Genomic DNA, 19,064 nt, shown 5'->3' with positions numbered 1-19,064 from the left:
AGCAAAAATTGGGTACTTGAACAGCTCGGCACGAGCAGAATATTTTCCACTGAACGTCAAAATAAAAGGTTGAAATCAGCTGACTGTTACATTTTTCAGTACAACTGGGAAAAGAATTTGAATATTTCTGGAAGAATGTGAGAAGCAAGGATCACTGCTTTAAAATTCTCCTCATAAACTGACAATTCTGCACAGTGGAAAATGGTGAAGCATCAACAGCTAACCACACACAAACTCTTCTTTGCGCTAAAGGTTTTCCCATCTCTCTCGAAGGCAACGAGATCTTGCTGCAGGGGTATGTTGAGAATGTCTGAACTCCAACAAACTTGCATGTTCTTATTACAGGGATGCTGCAGGTTAACTTAAACTAATCTCATAAGGCAGCTGCAATCATCCTTGGATGCTTTATCAGGACTCGACCCAAAACGTTGGCTGTTCATTCCTCTCCAGTGATGCTGCCAGACCTGTTGAGTTCCTCCAGAACTCTGTATTCCAGCATCTGCAGAAGCCTGTGTTCATAATCATCCTTACTAGGATAACCTTAAAGTATGGAATAACCATGGAATACAGTATAGAATCGGGGTTTGATTCCCGCTGCAGTTTGTAAGGAGCTCATACATTCAGCACATGCCTGTGCAGGGTTTCTCCACATTCAGAGACACACTGGTTAGCAAGCTGTGGGGATCCTACGTTGGTGCTGGAAGCATGCTGACATTTGCAGGCTGCTGCCAACCCAATCCTTAGGTGCAAAACAAAGCATTTCACTGTATGTTTTGATGCACCTGAGACAAATAGTCACAGAAAAGTACAGGACAGAACCAGGCCCTTTGGCCCATCCAGTCCATGCCAAAACACTTAAGCTGCCTACTCCCCTCGACCAGCACCTTCTGTACCATACACCTATCCAAACTTTTCCTAAACGTTGAAATCAAGTTCGCATGCACCACCGTGCTGGCTTCTCGTTCCACACTCTCACAACCTTCTGAGTGAAGTTTCCCCTCATGTTCCCCTTAAGCTTTTCACTCTCAACCCATGACCTCCCACCTAACCTCAGTGAAAATAGACTGCCTGCATTTACCCTATCTATATCCCTCATAGATTTAATACCTCTATCAAATCTCCTCTCAATCTTTTACGTTCCAAGGAATAACCTAATCTTTAAACCAATCAAAATCTGGACTATATCAAAATCCATTTATTTATGGTAAAATCATAGATCAGGTAACTACTTGGATCAAATTTTACTAGGTATTCTAGCCAATGAGTAACTAAATTGGAGATTTCCCATTGCAGTTCAGGCCACATTATTTCCCTGTCATATTTTATGCATGTGATGATACCCTTAATGTGTACATGATGTTCCAGATGCACTAGATTGGATCAAAAGGTTGAGATCTATTGCCTTTATCACTCACTCGTAGTAAAACAAGTCTAATGTGCAGAAAGTCAGGAACCATGCTTGAATTACGGGGTCCCCAATGAGACATTGTTCAATCCCTACAAACCCCTCATTGATTGGTTCATAATGCCCCTCTGCAGAGAGGCTGCACTCATGTCTGCAATGGATGTCGGAAGATGGCTGTGGCAGTGGCCTGAACCCAACTCCAGGGAAAGAGGGGAGGGTGGAGGGTGGAGTAGGGGCAAGAAGCAGCTCTGGACAGCTGTGGAAACTCCTTCAGTGTGTTCATTCATTACAGAGATCGGTGAATACCTGGGCATAAAGTGAATCAAGGCATATCAAAAGATGCTGGGAAAATGCCGGCTGCTCCAGTCACCTCCCACATTCCAAAGAAATGAGTTAGACCTGGGCATGCTACACTGGCGCTAAAAGTGTGGCAATACTTGCGGGGCTGCTCCCAGCACAGCACAAACTGTGTTGGTCATTGATGCAAACAACGTCCGTTTTGATATACACATAACAAATAAAGCTAATCTCTTTACAAAAGGGCATCGACATAAAATATCAGCATCTTAATAAATGGCAGAGCATGCTCAAAGGGCACTACGAGCATACTTCTGCCCCTATTTTCTATGTTCCTAACCAACACGGAGCTGTTTAACCCTTTGCATATCTCAATGACACGCCCAACAACCATCCAACAGAAGTGAACAGGAATGGATCAAGAATTTTGTCCGCCTCCTTATCCCCAAACATTAAGTTTAACACTGTTAACCTTTCCACTTTTCTCCTGAGATTGGATAACTGTTTACATGCAAAGGAAAAATGAGACTCTTTCCTGTTCTTTTCCCATCAGTACCACAATATGGTGAAGTTAGTCAATTTGAACCACTGTTAACTCTTAATAGCTAAACATCACCTATTCATTTTGAATTGAATAATAATGATTTCCACGTAAAGCTGGCAAATAGCTGCCATTATATTGACAGCTGATTTTCACAAACTTAACTTAATAATTGGAAATCAGCCCATAACCACCATTCTGTTCCTCCCCAGTCTTCACAAACTTAAGAGGGTAAGAGACCTGTATTGTGCGGCACAACACTTCCAACAATCCACGCCTCGTAGCAGCTTTGCACCTTCCTCAGGACGTCGTCAGCACAGTCCTTGCCCACTACCAGCACAGCTCCAATTCCACAATTAAACGTGCGAGCCATTTCTTCTTCAGAAAGACTGCCCAATTGTTGTAGACATGAAAAGATTTCCGGAATCTTCCAAGATGATGCATCTTTTAAGTGTCACAGAAATAAAACAGTAAGTTCAGAATGAGAGTTTGGAGTTAACTTGACACTGTCTCACTTCCCTTACAATGCTTCTTCTGGAGTATTTAGACAAAAGAGATTTGAGTCATTTCATATAAAAGATTATTCAACATTTTGGAGCTTTGGTTATATAATGTCAGGGATTGTCCATATAATAATACGATCTCTGAAACTGACTGTATTGAAACCATAGTCAGTCTATGTACACAACTATTACTTATTCATTGTGTTTTATAAGATTGCTTTATAGTTATATTGTGTTTTATTTTAGTTTTTATTGCGTTCTTTATGCTTATTGTGCTGCAGAGGATCGGGGAGAACCATCAGCTCACTACACTTGTGAACTGAAGAATAACAATAAGCAACCTTGAATCTTGAAATAAAAATCTACTGTAGATTGCCACACAAGTACATTGAACTACTAAAATGTCAGACTACAACTGCCTACAGGGAATTTTATCATCCAACATTTAAGGTAACCAAAGAGATGGTCAAGTTTGAAAATCCAGCAAAATTATCATTTGAATCATAATCAGAGAGTTCAATATTCTGCCACAGCAGCTTACTATTAATAAAAATAACTTAATCTCCTCTCCTACAGGTTTGACATCAATTTAAAACTGACAATTCCTCTTGCCAGCTAAATGTCTAGCAAAGGTACTGAAATATCACAGCAATCGATGGGGCTGAATGGACAGCTTATACTATAGAACACTCCGCAGTACATAAGCACAGTGCTCCTTACCTAATGTAACACCAAGGTTTTCTGGAAGAACTCTGGGAATGTTTTCTATTAGTCCACCTCCAGTAATGTGAGCATAAGCTTTCACGTTCCCCTGACGCAGAATAGGCAGCAATGCCTTGGCATAAATTCTAGTCGGCGTTAGCAGCACATCTCCTACGGAGAAGTTGCAGGAAAGTCTTTACAAATGAAATTCTACTGTTGAGTGCTATAAATAGCAATGCATCTAAAACAAGCAGCTAATGAAAATGCAGCAAATATTGGATATCTGAAAATAATCTTAGTTCAAAGGTCGTTATCTCAGAACAGAATCGCGAAGTAACAGCATAGAAGCAGGCTCATCACCCCATCTAGTTCATGCCAAATAGTCTTTCTGCCGAATCCCACTGACCCATATATTGACCATAGTCCCCACCTGCCATCCGTGTACTTATTCAAACCTCTCTTAACTGTTACAATCCAACCCGCATCCACCACTTCCACTGGCAGCTGGTTCCGCTCACCACCCTCGGAGTGAACAAGCTCCCCCTCACGTTCCCCTTAAACATTAACACCTTTAGTCGGTAACCCATAACCTCTAGTACGAGTCTAACCCATCCTCAAGCCTGCTAGCATTTACTCTATCTACCTCAATTTTGTATGCCTCTATGAAACTGCCCCTGATTCTCCTCAGCTTCAGGGAACGTAGGCATAACCCAGGCCCAGCAACGTCCTTGTAAATTTTGTCTATTTTTCATCTTAATGGTATCTTTCCTTTAAGATGAAAATATTAACTTCTCCCTCTGTAAATGCTGCCTGCCATGAGATTTCACCACTTGCTGCTGTAAATTAAGAGATGAATTACAGTAGACCATTTTCTAATGGGCCTTGGAAATTGGCTCAGTAAGTATAAAGGCACAGAGCAGATAAATGAAAACTTAAATTAAACTTTCAAAATGGACATCTTAGAACGTACACTCAATTGGCCACTTTACTAAGTAACTCCTACACTTAATAAAGTGGCCACTGAATGTACAGCATGTTTGAGGTCTTTTGCTGGTGTATCTGTTTGGCTGTTTAGATACTAACAAGTGGGTGTAGACTTATACCTATTAAAATGTTCACCGAGTACATTAGAAATAAACAAATAGATCCATAGTACACTTCGTAAAAAATCACCAAATTTCAAGTCATGTCATTCAAAAGTATTTTAAATTCCAGAACTCTGAAATGCCAAGTTTTGCAGATGTGTAATTGTTTTTAAGCTTTCTGTTATGATGTCTACTGTGCACTGGAAGATACAACAAAATAAGTTAGTATTTTAGGAGACTGTTCCTAGTGGGTTTTCCAAAACATTTCCATTATTTACAACATGGAATGAGACCATTTGGCCTATCAAGTCTTTGCCAGCTCTCAAACCATTCTAATCTGCCTCATGCATTCCAACTTTTTAACTGAAAGTCACATCCGCAGTCGTATCATGCTTAAGGGCCACTTTGACACATGGACGCAAAGCCCATTCAGAAATTCATCTGAAGTAGCACAAGCACCATTGGTTTACTCTTTGTACAGCTGCATCTGGAGGAGCAGACTAGAAGGGCATATCAGAAGGATAACAGCAGCTTCCTGATGTAAAAAGATGTAGGTAAACTACCAAGAAAATCTCATGCCACCGTATTTCAAACCAAATCTTACCGAGTGTCTGAGAACCATAGCTGGATGGTGCTGGGGAGCAGCACTGCAAAGACGACTTTTCCAGAATTGCTCGAACTAGGCTAAAGCCGTTACTATGAAGTCCAGATGAAGCAACGCCAATGAGGACATCACCAGCACAGATGTGCTCCACCTTGGGTAGCATCTGCCCACGTTCCACTGCTCCCACTGCAAAGCCTGCCAGATCGTACTCTCCCAGGGAGTACATTCCTGGCATTTCAGCAGTCTCGCCCCCTACAAAGCAGGCAGATGACAAAATTAAACCATGCCGATGTCAACTTATAGAAGAACTGGCAGCAAAACGCAGGGGAAACAAAATATTTTTAAAACTTGTCAAATTAACTTGCATTACTTAGACGGACAGTTAGGATTAGTGAGTTGTTGCGTACGCTATGATGGTGCCAGAGTGTGGCTGTCCAGCACAATCCCCGCTGATCTGATTTGGCGCAAACGGGCACTTCATTGTACGTTTCAACGTTTTGATGAACGTGTGACAGATAAAGCTAATGTTTAACCTTTAAATAGCACCTTTAACATGACATTTACCTCCCCATAAAGGGAGCCCCCTAACTCAATTGGTCAGACTGGATATTGGGCATATCCAGTCAAAAACTCAGGGCCATAAGAACAGGATAGCTACTAAAAAATACAATGGGGAAGAAAAGGGAAATTTCCTTGATCAGAGAAATTGGAACGTAGAATTTTATGCACTAATCATATCAGACTATTTACTTGACCAAAGTTCATTAAGCAGAAATTGATCTAATACAAGTTTCTTTAGATGGGCTTATATAGCACTGACATAGAAAAGCCCCAAAATTACAATTGCTTTGACCCTTATTTGTTTGATAGTGGTGCCTTACCTAATAGTGCACATCCTGCCATTTTACAGGCCTCTGCGATACCAGCAATCACAGTCTGTGCTGTGCCCACATCCAGTTTACCACAGGAAAAGTAATCGAGGAAGAAAAGTGGCTCTGCTCCTTGTGCCAGCACATCATTTACACACATCGCTACCAAGTCCTGGCCCAAAGTGTCGTGTTTGTTGCACATCTGCGCAATCTGTCCACGGTCAAAATGGAATTAGGATACGATGAGAAAATGAACTCGGACGACATTGTGATAGAGAAATTCAAATTTTACTTCAAGTATAACTAGAACATGAGCAAGTGACACCTTTAGTTTGGTTCCAACACCATCAGTTCCAGAGACTAGGATTGCATCATTGTATCCAGCTGCCTTCAGGTCAAAGATGCCTGCAAATCCTCCAAGCTCAGCATTACAGCCTTGAAAGTAGAAAGAAACAACTTCTCAGAACTGGAAAGTTCATCTCTGAATAAAATCCTTTGGCCCACTCCACGTTAGTGTTTAAACAGAGCATTAAACAGCGTCTTAATTCATTTGTTCTTTATTCCAATAGGCACTTGTAAAGCTGACTGGCTATAGAATATATTGTTGCAACACTATTTCTTCTAACTTCTTCCATTCTTTGTGGTGACCAGATTCAAGCTAATGCTGATCACCTACCCGTGGAAATAGAAGGGCCAATCTTGCAGCCAGGCATGACTCCTTTAGCTGGACTTGTCTGCTGTTCACTGTAAAGTCTAGCACTTGCCCTGCCTTGCACTAACAGTGTTTTCTGCTACGCCACCTCTGCCGTCAGGTGTTCCTGCCCTGCTCGAGCAGTCCCCAAGAAATCCAACACAGGGAAGCTAGAACTTCCATGAACTTTCCATCTCTTGGGCTGTGAATTCTGGTCATCGAGTCTAGGCCAGAAATACCATGATCCCTCCTCCCACTGTAATCAGGGTGAAGAAACAGCTGCCAGCACGTAGATCTTATTCCTGAGTGTGGTAAGTTAGTTTATGTGTATTTAAAAAGCATGTCTTCCAGAGTTTAAAACTTTTCAAACCAATTATTAAATACGCCACAAAGAATTTTCCAGTGGTAAATGAACTGACAAACTTCAGTGGCAGATCTGACTGGTTGTGAAGAGGGCCTCACAAGCTGTCAATGCAGTTCTCAGCAGGGTGAGAGGTGTTTGCACAGCCGAATGCCCTGTGCTTAGTCATAACTCCACCTTCCAGCAGAAGTTATGTCAGGCAGGGTAGGCAATCAGTGATCTCAGAGGGTCATGTGGACCTACATTAAACAGCTTAACTATTTAATATCCCAGAACTCTTTACCGGATTCCACCTTCAGCCTTTAGTATTCAAATAAACATGTACCCCATTTTTCAAATCAACTCTTGTTCCTCATTCCTCTATTTTAATGATAGTAACAAATCTGCTTCAAATTTTCCTCCAATCTTTCTGCAAAACACTTTTTAAAAAACTACAGTTTTCCAATTCTGGCCTTAGAACTTCGTATAAATTAATTTTCCCTTCCTTAAAAAGTGACTTTTTATGTTAAAACACAAAATGCCGGCAGAACTCAGCAGGCCAGACAGCACCTATGGGAGGAGGTAGTGACGACGTTTCGGGCCGAAAACCTTCATCAGGAGTGAAGTAACATGGGATGGTCGAGGGGAGAAATAAGAAGTGGGAGGAGGGATGAAGTAGCGAGCTGGGAAGTGATAGGCTGAAGGGAAATGGGCTGGGGGAGGGTGGAGAATTATGGGAAATAAAAAAGAAAGGTAGGGCTGGGGGAGGGGGAGATGATAGTGAGGGGGATGATAGTGAGACAGAGAAAGAGAACCAGACTATTATAGATAGGGATGGGGTAAGGGGGGGGGGGGGCAGGGGTATCAACAGAGGTCTGTGAGTTGAATGTTCATGATGGCAGGAAGGAGGCTACCTAGGCGGGAGATAAAATATTCCTCCATCAACCGGCGTGTGGCCTCATCTTGACGATAGAGGAGGCCATGGACAGACATATCGGAGTGGGAGTGGTCTGTGGAATTGAAGTGTGTGGCCACAGGGAGATCCCGTCACTGCTGGAGGACTGAGTGCCGGTGTTCAGTGAAACAGTCTCCCAGTCTGCAGCGGATCTCCCCAATGTATAAATGGCCACATCGGGAGCACCGGATACAGTATATCACTCCAGTTGACTCGCAGGTGAAGTGGTGCCCTGAAACTTTTTACGTTAATTGTGTTATATTAAAAATGGAATAATACAAAAGTATTGATTCCCTCATTAAGATTATTGTGTTCTCAGCATTTTCTCTAACCAGTTATATATATATATTGAAATGTTCCATGTTGTAATGTTATGTAGTTAATCATTTAAATCTAAAATATTACTCAAATGCATTTTGCACAAACATAGAAGATCATGGTGAAGCATGGTTCAAATGCAGACATCGGCTTACCTGGCCTAGAGGTGGCTGCTGCAAATGGCTTAATTGAATGGACCAATGTGCTTCCAGCCACAATATCAACTCCACTGTCTTTGTAGGTCAGTCCTCTATAGAGAGAAGTTGGGATAAATAACATGCAAGTTTAGCACAGGGAAAGTAAGTATAAACCTTACCAAAATTGGCCCACGTTAACATGAAGTCCTCTGAAATCCTGCATCTTGTTCTTTTTCTACCAGAGTTTTGAAGTGTATTGTACCCACAAAGCTGTTTGCTGCCTGTCATCCCACGCATGCCAGCTGCTTTCAGAGAAGGCAATGAACATAATATAGAACCTGTTTGTTCTGTTATGGCAGTACCACACACAGTCTAGCCACAAGATCAGCTAAATCGAGGTTGAAATATCGGCAGAACCCAAATGCACAATGGATTAGCTAAATAAAGTACATTATTAAAAACCTAATATTTTAATAAATTACCTCTTATTTCAAGTCAAGATTATTGCCATTTAACTATATACCTGTATATAACATTAATATCCATATAAAGTATATAGGAACGAGACAATGCTTCTTCAAACCAGGGTGTAAAGCACAGTAGTACAAATAACACATAATAACTTATGAAGGCAAGAACAAAATCTACCGATGAATCATGTACACCCTATCCTCGTTATATGCGTCTTCAGACTATGCGGATTCACGGTTATGCTAGGAACCTATTTCTACCAATGTCTCCTTATATGCATGGAAAACTCACAGTTATGCGAGGAGCTCTGCTTTCCCACGAATACAAGCCACGTGCGCGTGCCTCACAGCCTCACATCAGTTTTGGTAACGTATGGATGCTCGATCTTGCGCTCTTAAACTTTTGCTGGTTTTACCTACGGTGCAGTGATTTTGTGCTTGAAATACTTAACTGTGCCTTCTAAGCGTCCAATGTCATGTTCTGGCCATCAGCCGAGCGGCAGAGAACTGCTTTAACTCTTGAAAAAAAAAGTTGGAAATTATCTATGTAATGTTTAAATTGTACAAGGCATTGGTAAGACCGAATTTGGAGTATTGTGTACAGTTCTGGTCACCGAATTATAGGAAAGATATCAACAAAATAGAGAGAGTACAGAGAAGATTTACTAGAATGTTAACTGGGTTTCAGCACCTAAGTTACAGGGAAAGGCTGAACAAGTTAGGTCTTTATTCTTTGCAGCGTAGAAGGTTAAGGGGGGACTTGACAGAGGTATTTAAAATAATGAGGGGGATAGATTGAGTTGACATGGATGGGCTTTTTCCATTGAGAGTAGGGGAGATTCAAACAAGAGGACATGATTTGAGAGTTAGGGGGCAAAAGTTTAAGGGTAACATGAGGGGGAATTTCTTTACTCAGAGAGTGGTAGCTGTGTGGAATGAGCTTCCAGTAGAAGTGGTAGAGACAGGTTCAGTATTGTCATTTAAAGTAAAACTGGATAGGTATATGAACAGGAAAGGAATGGAGGATCATGGGCTGAGTGCGGGCCAGTGTCACTATGTGAGTGTAAGCGTCGGCACGGACTAGAAGGACTGAGATGGCCTGTTTCCGTGCTGTAATTGTTATATGGTTATAAACAGCGTGGCATCAGGTGAAGGTAACACAGCTCTGGGGCACTACTGCTGGGAAAAGAATCTTGCCTTTAACGTTCTTTTGTTGCTTGACAATGCGCCAGCCCATCCTAAACATTTGGACAGCATTCATCCTAACATAACAGTGTGTTTCCTGCCGCCTAACACAACATTGCTGATTCAGCCACTCGACCAAGGTGTGATCCACATTCAAGGCGTATTTTTTTATTGCAAACTATCTCTCAGATGCAGCAAGCATCAGGTGATTTTGAAAATCCCGGGAGGTTACCAACGGCAAGAGAATGATGGAAGTCGGATCACTTGGCACAAATGGCGATGGACATGGACCCAAGTTTAGAACGGAGTCAGCATTTCAGTTGTTCCCTGCCATCAAACCCTTCTTCCCTAACTAGCAAATTTATGCTGAAAAACAAAATGCTGCCAAGCAAACGACCCTCACCACTTTCTTCAAAACCGGTGTCATCTCCTGCTGCCCGGAGTTCTAAGAGTTCTGTGAGTCTTCCTTCACCTCTTGCTGTGCTTGATATGATCCCGACACCACAACAACCACTCATCTCCCGGAGCGAACACACCTGCCACTGTTAGTGAGTACTGTACACCCTAGTATGTTAACTTTCTATGATTTATTACATTGAATGTTACAAGTTGATGAAATATAATATGAATGTGCCTTTTGGTACTGCTTTTGTGTCGTATTAGTATGAAAATGTGAATAAATTACAAATAAAACATATTTAGGAAGCCCTCTGGAACACATCCCTGTTTTCTCCATTTAAATAATTATTCACATTATGCGCCGACTGCAAGGAACGTATCCCCCGCATATAACGAGGATAGGGTGTACAAAATAACAAACTAAAGTGCATAAATTAAATATTGTCAGGTATGGAACAGACTAACCAGTGACACTTCAAATATGATGCAGCTGGGAATTCAGTAGCCTAATGGCCTGAGGGAAGAAACTGTTTCCCATCCTGAACCTTCTTGTAATTTTTGCTATATTTTCATTCCATTTCTCTGAGACCATGCTGCTTAGGAATTCAAATAGATTTAAATTTCTGTGCACCACAATAAGCTGTGCCAAACTGAAAATAACTTCGGTACATTTAACAGAGCAAATATTTCCCTCATCCAACGTGAAGTACACGCTATGAACTAAGTAAATATTTATTTGCATATAATCACAAACCTGGATTGTTTTATGAATGCAATGGCTTGATGTGCAATATCATTTCTGTAAACAGCGTCTTGGAACTGAATAGTTTCTACCCCTTTATTGGCTTCCTTTACCGCAGTGATCAGGTCCTTATTGATTGCAGTTACCGTAAGAACTCGACCACCATTTGTCACCACCTTGCCATCCTTTAGTGCAGTACCTGCATGGAACACTTGTAGGCCCAGATCCTTTGCAAGTGATAAACCTTAGAAATAAAAACAATTTAGACTGATTTACCACAATGTAGCCACTCTCCTCAAATACTCCTTGTGTCATAACCAAGTTCTTTTTCGGCAGCAGTACAGTGCATAAGTCTGTAAGACCTAAGACTTTTGCACAGTACTGTATTATTTAAAGATTATGTTAATAGGCCCTTCCATCCCATGAACTAATACACCCATGTGACGAATTAACTCCTCTAACACGTACGTCTTTGTATTATGAGAGGAAACCAGAGCACTTTGAGAATGTACAAATATCATAGATGACGACGGGACAATGTTGAAATGTTAATTTGCACACTATCCCTACAGACACTGCCTGGCCTGTTAAGTTTGAGTACTTGCATTATTTAGATTTCCGGTCTTTTGCTTCTGGATTAAAGAGTCATTGTCCATATAGCAATGCACCTTCAATACAATGAATAACCTAAATTGTTTATCAGGAATATGCAAGTATTTCAGCTAAAACAACAGGATTGATGATCAAAGTCGTAGACATTAAGATAGTTTTAAAAAGAGTATTTTAAGAGGCAGAATAACAGAGATTTGGAGAGTTCCAAGAGGTTAGGACCAAGTCAATTAAAAGATTGGAATGTAAATTGGTATTGGTTTATTATTGTCACATGCACAGAGCTCCAGTGAAAAGCTTGTCTTCCACATTGTTCATACAGATCAAATCATTACACAGAGCATTGAGGTAGAACAAGGTAAAACAATAACCGAATGCAGCATAAAGTATAACAGCTGCAGTGAAAGTCAAGCACTGGGCAGACAAATTCAAAGAAGCATAGAGGCCAAAATCAAATAAATCTGAAAGGCTGCATTTTTGGAAGAGGTTGTAGATTTAAAGAGAGGTTGTGCTACTCCTTTGGAGGGTCTAAAAATAACAACCAACACCTTCAAACTGAGGTTTTGTTGGAAATGAAGCTGGGTTGATCAGCAAGCTGTAGTTTAATGACTGAGCGAAGTGCAGAGAAAGCCCACATACATTTGGCACAGTTTTATGGAGAGCCGGTGATAGGACACACTGGACAGTCCCAGTCAGATGACTGGGTGGGATAAATAGCACTCTCCCAATCAGATGACTGGGTACAAGTCAAGAAGAGTTAATTCTGCTACTCTTTCACTCAGGAATAGAGAAGAAAGACAGTAACCAGGATTGGTAAATTGTGCTGAGTGATCATGGTTTGTGTGCTTCAATTCATCACACCAACTACAGCGCAATAATTGGACAGATGTTGCAGAAGGCACCGAGGTGTTTAAAGGAAACTGATCTGTGATGTTTTCATTTCCTGCTGCCATCTCTCTCTTTGGTCACATTTATCCAGAAAGCAGCCACAATTAAGACAGATCTTAAAATAAACATAAAATAAAGGGCTAAATCAAGGCATCAGTGGATCTTTAACCAGATAGCAATCAAAGCCTGAAATACAAGTTGAAGTCGACGTTTCGGGCTGAGACCCTTCATCAGAACTGATGAAACTTCAACTATTTATTCATTTCCATTGACACTGCCTGGCCTGCTGAGTTCCTCCAGCAATTTTTCTGTGTTACTATGGATTTCCAGCATCCACAGAATCTCTTGTGTTTAGGACTAGTTGAAGTGACAATTGAAACTTGAAAAAATCTTTTGGGTATCTCATTAACTAAAAACAGAAACAGGCTGATTTAGCGGTTAGTACCAAACCTTTTGAACAGTAGATTGAATGCACCAATATCAAATGTATATTTTAAGTACCAAGTACATAACATCTAGTTGACTTTGTTCCATATTATTCATAGAATATTCTCTCCAGTTCAGACCACAAACAAGCTGTAATGTCATAGCTGAAATGAGCGAAAGGGGGAAGGGAGGGTGACACAACACTTCATGTATTACTTTGTAGTTTAGGTTTTACCTGTGATCTCATGGCCTTTTGAGTAGCAACCTGGATATCCACCACTGGCCATAACCACAGTCACCGCAGTGTTGGCTTCCAACCAAGAAGGCATGGCTTTAGAGAGCTTGCCATCCAATGTCGCTTGTATCAGCTCATATAAATCACTACTTAATAAAGGAAGAATGACCTAAAACACAAAACATAAGAGAAAACATATATTGACCACATTCCACATTTTAATTTATTTTAAAGCGTGAACCTCAAAGAGAACACCAGATAACAGCAACAATACCTGACACTCTGGATCACCAAAGCGACAATTAAACTCCAATACTTTTGGTCCTTCTTGTGTCAGCATCAACCCTGCATAAAGTATTCCTGAAAAGTAAGGCAGGGGGTTAAAAAGTGATTTGGTTCAGCAATTGTCTTAGTTAAATAAAATTGGTACGTCTTCATCTCAGATCTTCATTACTGAAGTCTTCTATGAAGAAAGTGCAGGTACTGCTTGAAGGAGGAATGCTTGTTAACATTTACGCAGTTGAAACATTTTGGAAAATTGAAATCTTTATAAAACGAAGCCCAAGAGGCATTACGCTACCAAATTAACAATACAGATCGATCCTCCATTGTTATAGTTCAAAGTGAGTTCAAAAGAGTTCACTACCACATGACAGATTTGGTTCTGGTTCACACAGTTCTGTTTTAGTTTTCAATTAAGATAATACGAATGTTGGTGATGTTGTGAATTGTGTAGAAGGTTGTCAAGGGTTACCAGTGGAGATAGATAAGATGCAAAACAGAACGGAGAAGGGACAGACAGAGCTCAATCTAGAAAAGAGTGAAATGATTCACTTTGGAAGGTTACATTTGAAGGCAGAATACAGGATTAATGCAGGATTCTTAGCTGTGTGGAGGAACAGGGATCTTGTGGTCCATGCAAACAGATCCCTCAAAGCTGCCAGTCAAGTTGATAGAGAGTAGGATTCACTTTGGAAGATGGAATTTGAAGGAAGAATACATTATTAACGGTAGGATTCGTAGCTGTGTGAAGGGACCAAGGGATTATTTGATCCACATGAATAAATCCCTTGAAGTTAACACTCAATTTGATAGAAAGTGCTGTGATACGGAGCACCCGAAGGGCCTGTACTGTGCTGTGCTGTAATGCTCTATGTGATTACTGCAAGTTATGTTTAATGTCTGAATGGTTTCAGGGGCACCCACCATGTGCAGCAGTAATGGGAGTACTGGCTGATTTTCCTTGATCTAGCTCAGAGAACACTGCAGCCAAGAGTAGTACCTGGTGATACGAGATCAGTAACTCAGCACAGAAGCAAAATAAATTAAGATCCGATTAACTCATGATACAAAGAGAAGTGTTATCACTTGCTGTTCCAATTAGTGCAAAGTAAATCTACTATCAAAGTACATATCACCATATCCAACGCAGAGATTCATTTTCCTATGGGCATTCACAACAAATACAAAGAAAAAAAATAAACAAAATAGTAATAATAATAAATAAGCAACAAATATGGAGAATACGAGATGAAAAGTCCTGGAAAGTGAGCCCATAAGTTGTTGGAACAGTTCAGTGTTGGGTTGAGTGAAATTGAGTGAATTTATCCCTTCTGGTTCAAGAACCTTAAGATTGAGAGATAATAACTCTTCCTGAACCTGGTGGTGTGACTCCTGAGGCTCTTGTACCTCCTTCCTGATGGCAACAGCAAGAAGAGAGCATGATCTGAAATGGTGGGGGTTCCTGATAATGGATGCTACTTTCCTGCAATAGAGTTTCATAAAGATGTGCTCAAAGGTGGGGAGACCTTTACCCATGATGGATTGGGCATATCCACTAACTTTTGTAGGATTTTCCATTCAAGGCATTGGTGTTTCATTATGTTTCAGATACATAAAGTGGAAAGGGTAACCGCGAGTGGATATTGGACTGCTCTAAAACAATGCTGGAGAGATAGTAATGGGGCACAAACTGAATAAGTATATTGCATCAGTCTTCACTGTGGAAGATGCTAACAGTATGGTGGAAGCTCCAGGTGTCAGTGGTCATGAAGTGTGTGAAGTTACCATTTCTAGAGAGAAGGTTCTTGCGAAACTGAAAGGTCTGAAGGTAGATAAGTCAACTGGACCAGATGGTGTACATCCCAGAGTTGTGAAAGAGATGACTAAAGAGATTGTGGAGACATTATCTTTCAAGAATCACTAGATTCTGGAATGGTTTTGGAAAACTGGAAAACTGCAAAAACTTGGGTGGAGAGAGGCAGAAGAAAGGAAACTATATAGGCCAGCTAGTCTGACCTCAGTGACTGGGAAGATGTTGGAGTCAATTAGTAAGGATGAGATCTCAGAGTACTTGGAGGTGCATAATAAAATAGGCATGGTTTCCTCAAGGGAATATCTTGCCTGAGAAATCTGTTGGAATTCTTTGAAGACATAACAAGTAGGATAGACAAAGGAGAATCAGTTGATGTGCACTTGGATTTTCTGAAAGCCTTTGACAAGGTGCCACATGTGAGGCTGCTTAACAAGTTACAAGCCCATGGTAACACAGGAAGGTTTCTAACATGGATAAAGCAGTGGCTGATTGGCAGGACGCAAAGAGTGGGAATAAAGGAGCCTTTTCTGGCTGGCTGGCTGGCAGTAACCAGTGGTGTTCCACAGGAGTCTGTGTGGGACCACCTCTGTTTACATTATACGTCAATGATTTGGATGGAATTGATGGCTTTGTTACAGTTTGCAGATGATATGAAGATGGGGAGGGGCATGTAGCTTTGAGGAAGTAGAGAGGCTACAGAAGGACATAGATTCAAAGGATGGGCAAAGATATGGCAAATGGAATATAGTGTCTGGAAGTGTATGGTCATGCACTCTGTTAAAGAAATGAAAGGGTTGTTTTTTTTCTAAATGGAGAGAAAACACAAAAAACAGGTGCAAAGAGACTAGTAATTTGCAGGTTGAGTCTGTGGTGAGGAAGGCAAATGCAATGCTAGCATTCAATTCAGGTGGACTAGAATACAAAAGTAAAATTGTAATGTTGAGACTTTATAAAGCATTGGTGAGGCCTCTCTTGGGAGTATTGAGAGCAGTTTTGGGCCCCTTATCTTAGAAACGATGTGCAGAAACGATGTGCAGGGTTCAAAGGAGTTTCACAGAAATTATTCCAGGATTGAACGGCTTGTTATATGAAGAGTGATGGTTCGGGGCCTGTATACACTAGAATTCAGAAGTTTTAGGGGCGACTTCATTGAAACCTATCGAATGTGAAAGGCCTTGATAGAGTGGCTGTGAAAAGAATGTTTCCTGTGCTGGGAGAGTCAAAGACCAAAGGATAAAGCTTCAGAATAGAGGGGTATTATTTCAGAACAGAGATAAGGAGGAATTTCTTTAGCCAGAGTAGTGAACCTGTGGAATTCTTTACCACAGGCAGCTGTGGAGGCCAAGTCCTTATGTATATTTAAGGCAGAGGATGATAGGTTCTTGATTGGTCAGGGAATAAAGGGATACAGGGAGAAGGCAGAAGATTGGGCCCCTGAGGAAAATTGCATCAGCCAAGGTGAAAAGGTAGAACATACTTGATGGGCCAAATGGCATAATTCTGCTCTTATATCTTATGGTATATCATACCAAGCCATGATGTAGCCAGTCAATATACTTGAACTTGGGCGATCCCTGCCAACCACGAACAGCACCACTCACCAGTGTAAGGGATTCCTTCTCGTCTCATGCCATCAATTGTTTTCTGGAGAATATTTTCCCTGATATTCTGAAGCTTGTTTTTTGAAACCTAGGAAGCCACAATCAAAAACAAAACAAATAAGCAATGTAAATGTGAGAAATGATATGAAGCAGGTCAACTCCTGGCTTAATAATCCACATATAAATAATAACCCCAAAACTGTTAGTCCAAGATGTCCCTTTAAACTATTATGTCAAAGAAGTCTCAATATAATCAATGGTGTGCAGTGTTACAGATTCAGAAGTTATGGAATTACGTGGGTATAGCAGACAATGCTTCAAATAAGAACCCATCTTCAGGGAAAAATGTATTCTAATGTAAATTGCAAGCTGTAATCAGTTTTAAATTAACAGGACAGTTCTGTTAACAAACACTGCTGTCAACAGAGCAAAGGCTACTCTAGAGAATGTGATCTGCATCTGAATACATCTGTCAAACATAAGACAATGAAGCTGTTCACTGACTTACATGAAACCGAGCTTTAGACACCAGCTAAGTTACTTTGCGTAACTGTGACTGAGTTCAGGAAAACTTACAGACTAATTTTGTCTCTTAATCCAACATGATCACAGGCAAATGTGCTCTGTTACTAATTGGGATATTGGTGTACTCAAAATTGTCTTCTGTTCTCACTGTAAATACATAATTCATTGAAATTATGTCAGATTCAAAGTATTGAAGATTTTATTTTGCACACATAGTTCCTAAGGAGACTATGACTTGCATAGAGGTAGAGAGAGTTTAGAAAAAGCCACACAGGCAGCTGACTCATGTTGTGTGCCACTGCTCTCGAGGAGACATCGGATTGTGTGTTATTGTGATAGGGGAGTCATTGGTTATGGGAGCAAAAAGCAGGGTCTGTGGATGAGAATGAGATTCCCGGATGGTATGTTGCCTCCCGGCTATCAGGGTCGAAGACATCTCGGATCGAGTCCACAGCATTCTTAAGAGGGAAGGTGAGAGGCTGTGGCCCACATTGGTACCAATGACATGGGTAGGAGGGGTCCTGGAAATTCAGTTCAGAGAGTTAGGTGCTAGCTTAAAGGACAGGACCTCCAGGGTTGTAATCTCAGGACTGCTACCCGTGCCATGTGCCAGTGAGGCCAGAAATATGAAGATCATACTGTGTAACACATGACTAAGGAAATAGTATAAGAGGAAGGGCTACAAATTCTTGGATCATTGGGCTCACCTTTCGGGAAGGTGGGACCTGTAAAGAAGGGACATTTTGCACCTGAACTGGAGGGTAACTAATATCCTATCACAAAGGTTTGCTACTGCTCCAGGGAGGGGTTTAAACTAGAGTTGCAGGGGGATGAGAACTTGAGCGCCAGAACAGTTAGTGGAGGCTGTGGAGGTAGATGTTGCTAAGACCTCAGACAAAGACAGGAATCAAAAGGTTGAGCATGGTGGGACAAATGTTCTGAGCTGTGTATATTTCAATGCAAGAGGTAGTCAAGGAAAGGCTGATGAGCTTAGGGCATGGATCAGCACATGGAATTACGACATTGTAGCCATTAGTGAGACTTGGTTGCAGGAGGGGCAGGACTGGCAGCTCAATGTTCCGGGGTTTGTTGCATCAGTCATGATAAGAGTGGGAGGGCTTAAAGGAGGAAGGATGGCATTACTAATCAGGGAAAATGTCACAGCAGTACTCAGACAGGACAGCTTGTCTAGTGAGGCTTTATGGGTAAATGAGGAATAAGAAATATATGATAACGTTGTTGAGATTATATTATAGGCCACCCAACAGCCTGCAGAATTTACAGACTGATGCAAGAAACACAAGGTTGTGGTAGTAGATGATTTTAACTTTCCACATATTGACTGTGATTCCCAAGCTGTAAAAGGGTTGAATGGAAAAGAGTCTGTCAAATGTGTTCCAACTAGAGAGTGAAATACTACATCTTCTATAAGGAAATGAGAT

General features: G+C 41.1%; 1 protein-coding gene across 6 annotated transcripts in view; it reads right to left on the bottom strand.

Moving 5' to 3' along the window:
• The window catches only part of gart (phosphoribosylglycinamide formyltransferase), a 63,281-nt gene that overhangs the window by 16,069 nt on the left and 28,148 nt on the right, over positions 1–19,064 (bottom strand). For all 6 annotated transcript variants that reach the window (XM_059968712.1, XM_059968709.1, XM_059968711.1 and 3 more), the window contains 10 exons: positions 17,098–17,185; positions 13,676–13,761; positions 13,402–13,570; positions 11,256–11,487; positions 8,466–8,560; positions 6,332–6,441; positions 6,019–6,217; positions 5,138–5,389; positions 3,467–3,619; positions 2,484–2,687 (listed from right to left, as the gene is read on the bottom strand). In XM_059968712.1, the coding sequence (XP_059824695.1) occupies positions 2,484–2,687; positions 3,467–3,619; positions 5,138–5,389; positions 6,019–6,217; positions 6,332–6,441; positions 8,466–8,560; positions 11,256–11,487; positions 13,402–13,570; positions 13,676–13,761; positions 17,098–17,185 (1,588 nt within the window). The remainder of the gene's footprint in view (positions 1–2,483; positions 2,688–3,466; positions 3,620–5,137; positions 5,390–6,018; positions 6,218–6,331; positions 6,442–8,465; positions 8,561–11,255; positions 11,488–13,401; positions 13,571–13,675; positions 13,762–17,097; positions 17,186–19,064) is intronic.

Source organism: Hypanus sabinus, chromosome 4 (assembly GCF_030144855.1).
Source record: "Hypanus sabinus isolate sHypSab1 chromosome 4, sHypSab1.hap1, whole genome shotgun sequence".
Lineage (NCBI taxonomy): Eukaryota > Metazoa > Chordata > Chondrichthyes > Myliobatiformes > Dasyatidae > Hypanus > Hypanus sabinus.
This window is presented reverse-complemented; position numbering and strand designations above follow the sequence as displayed.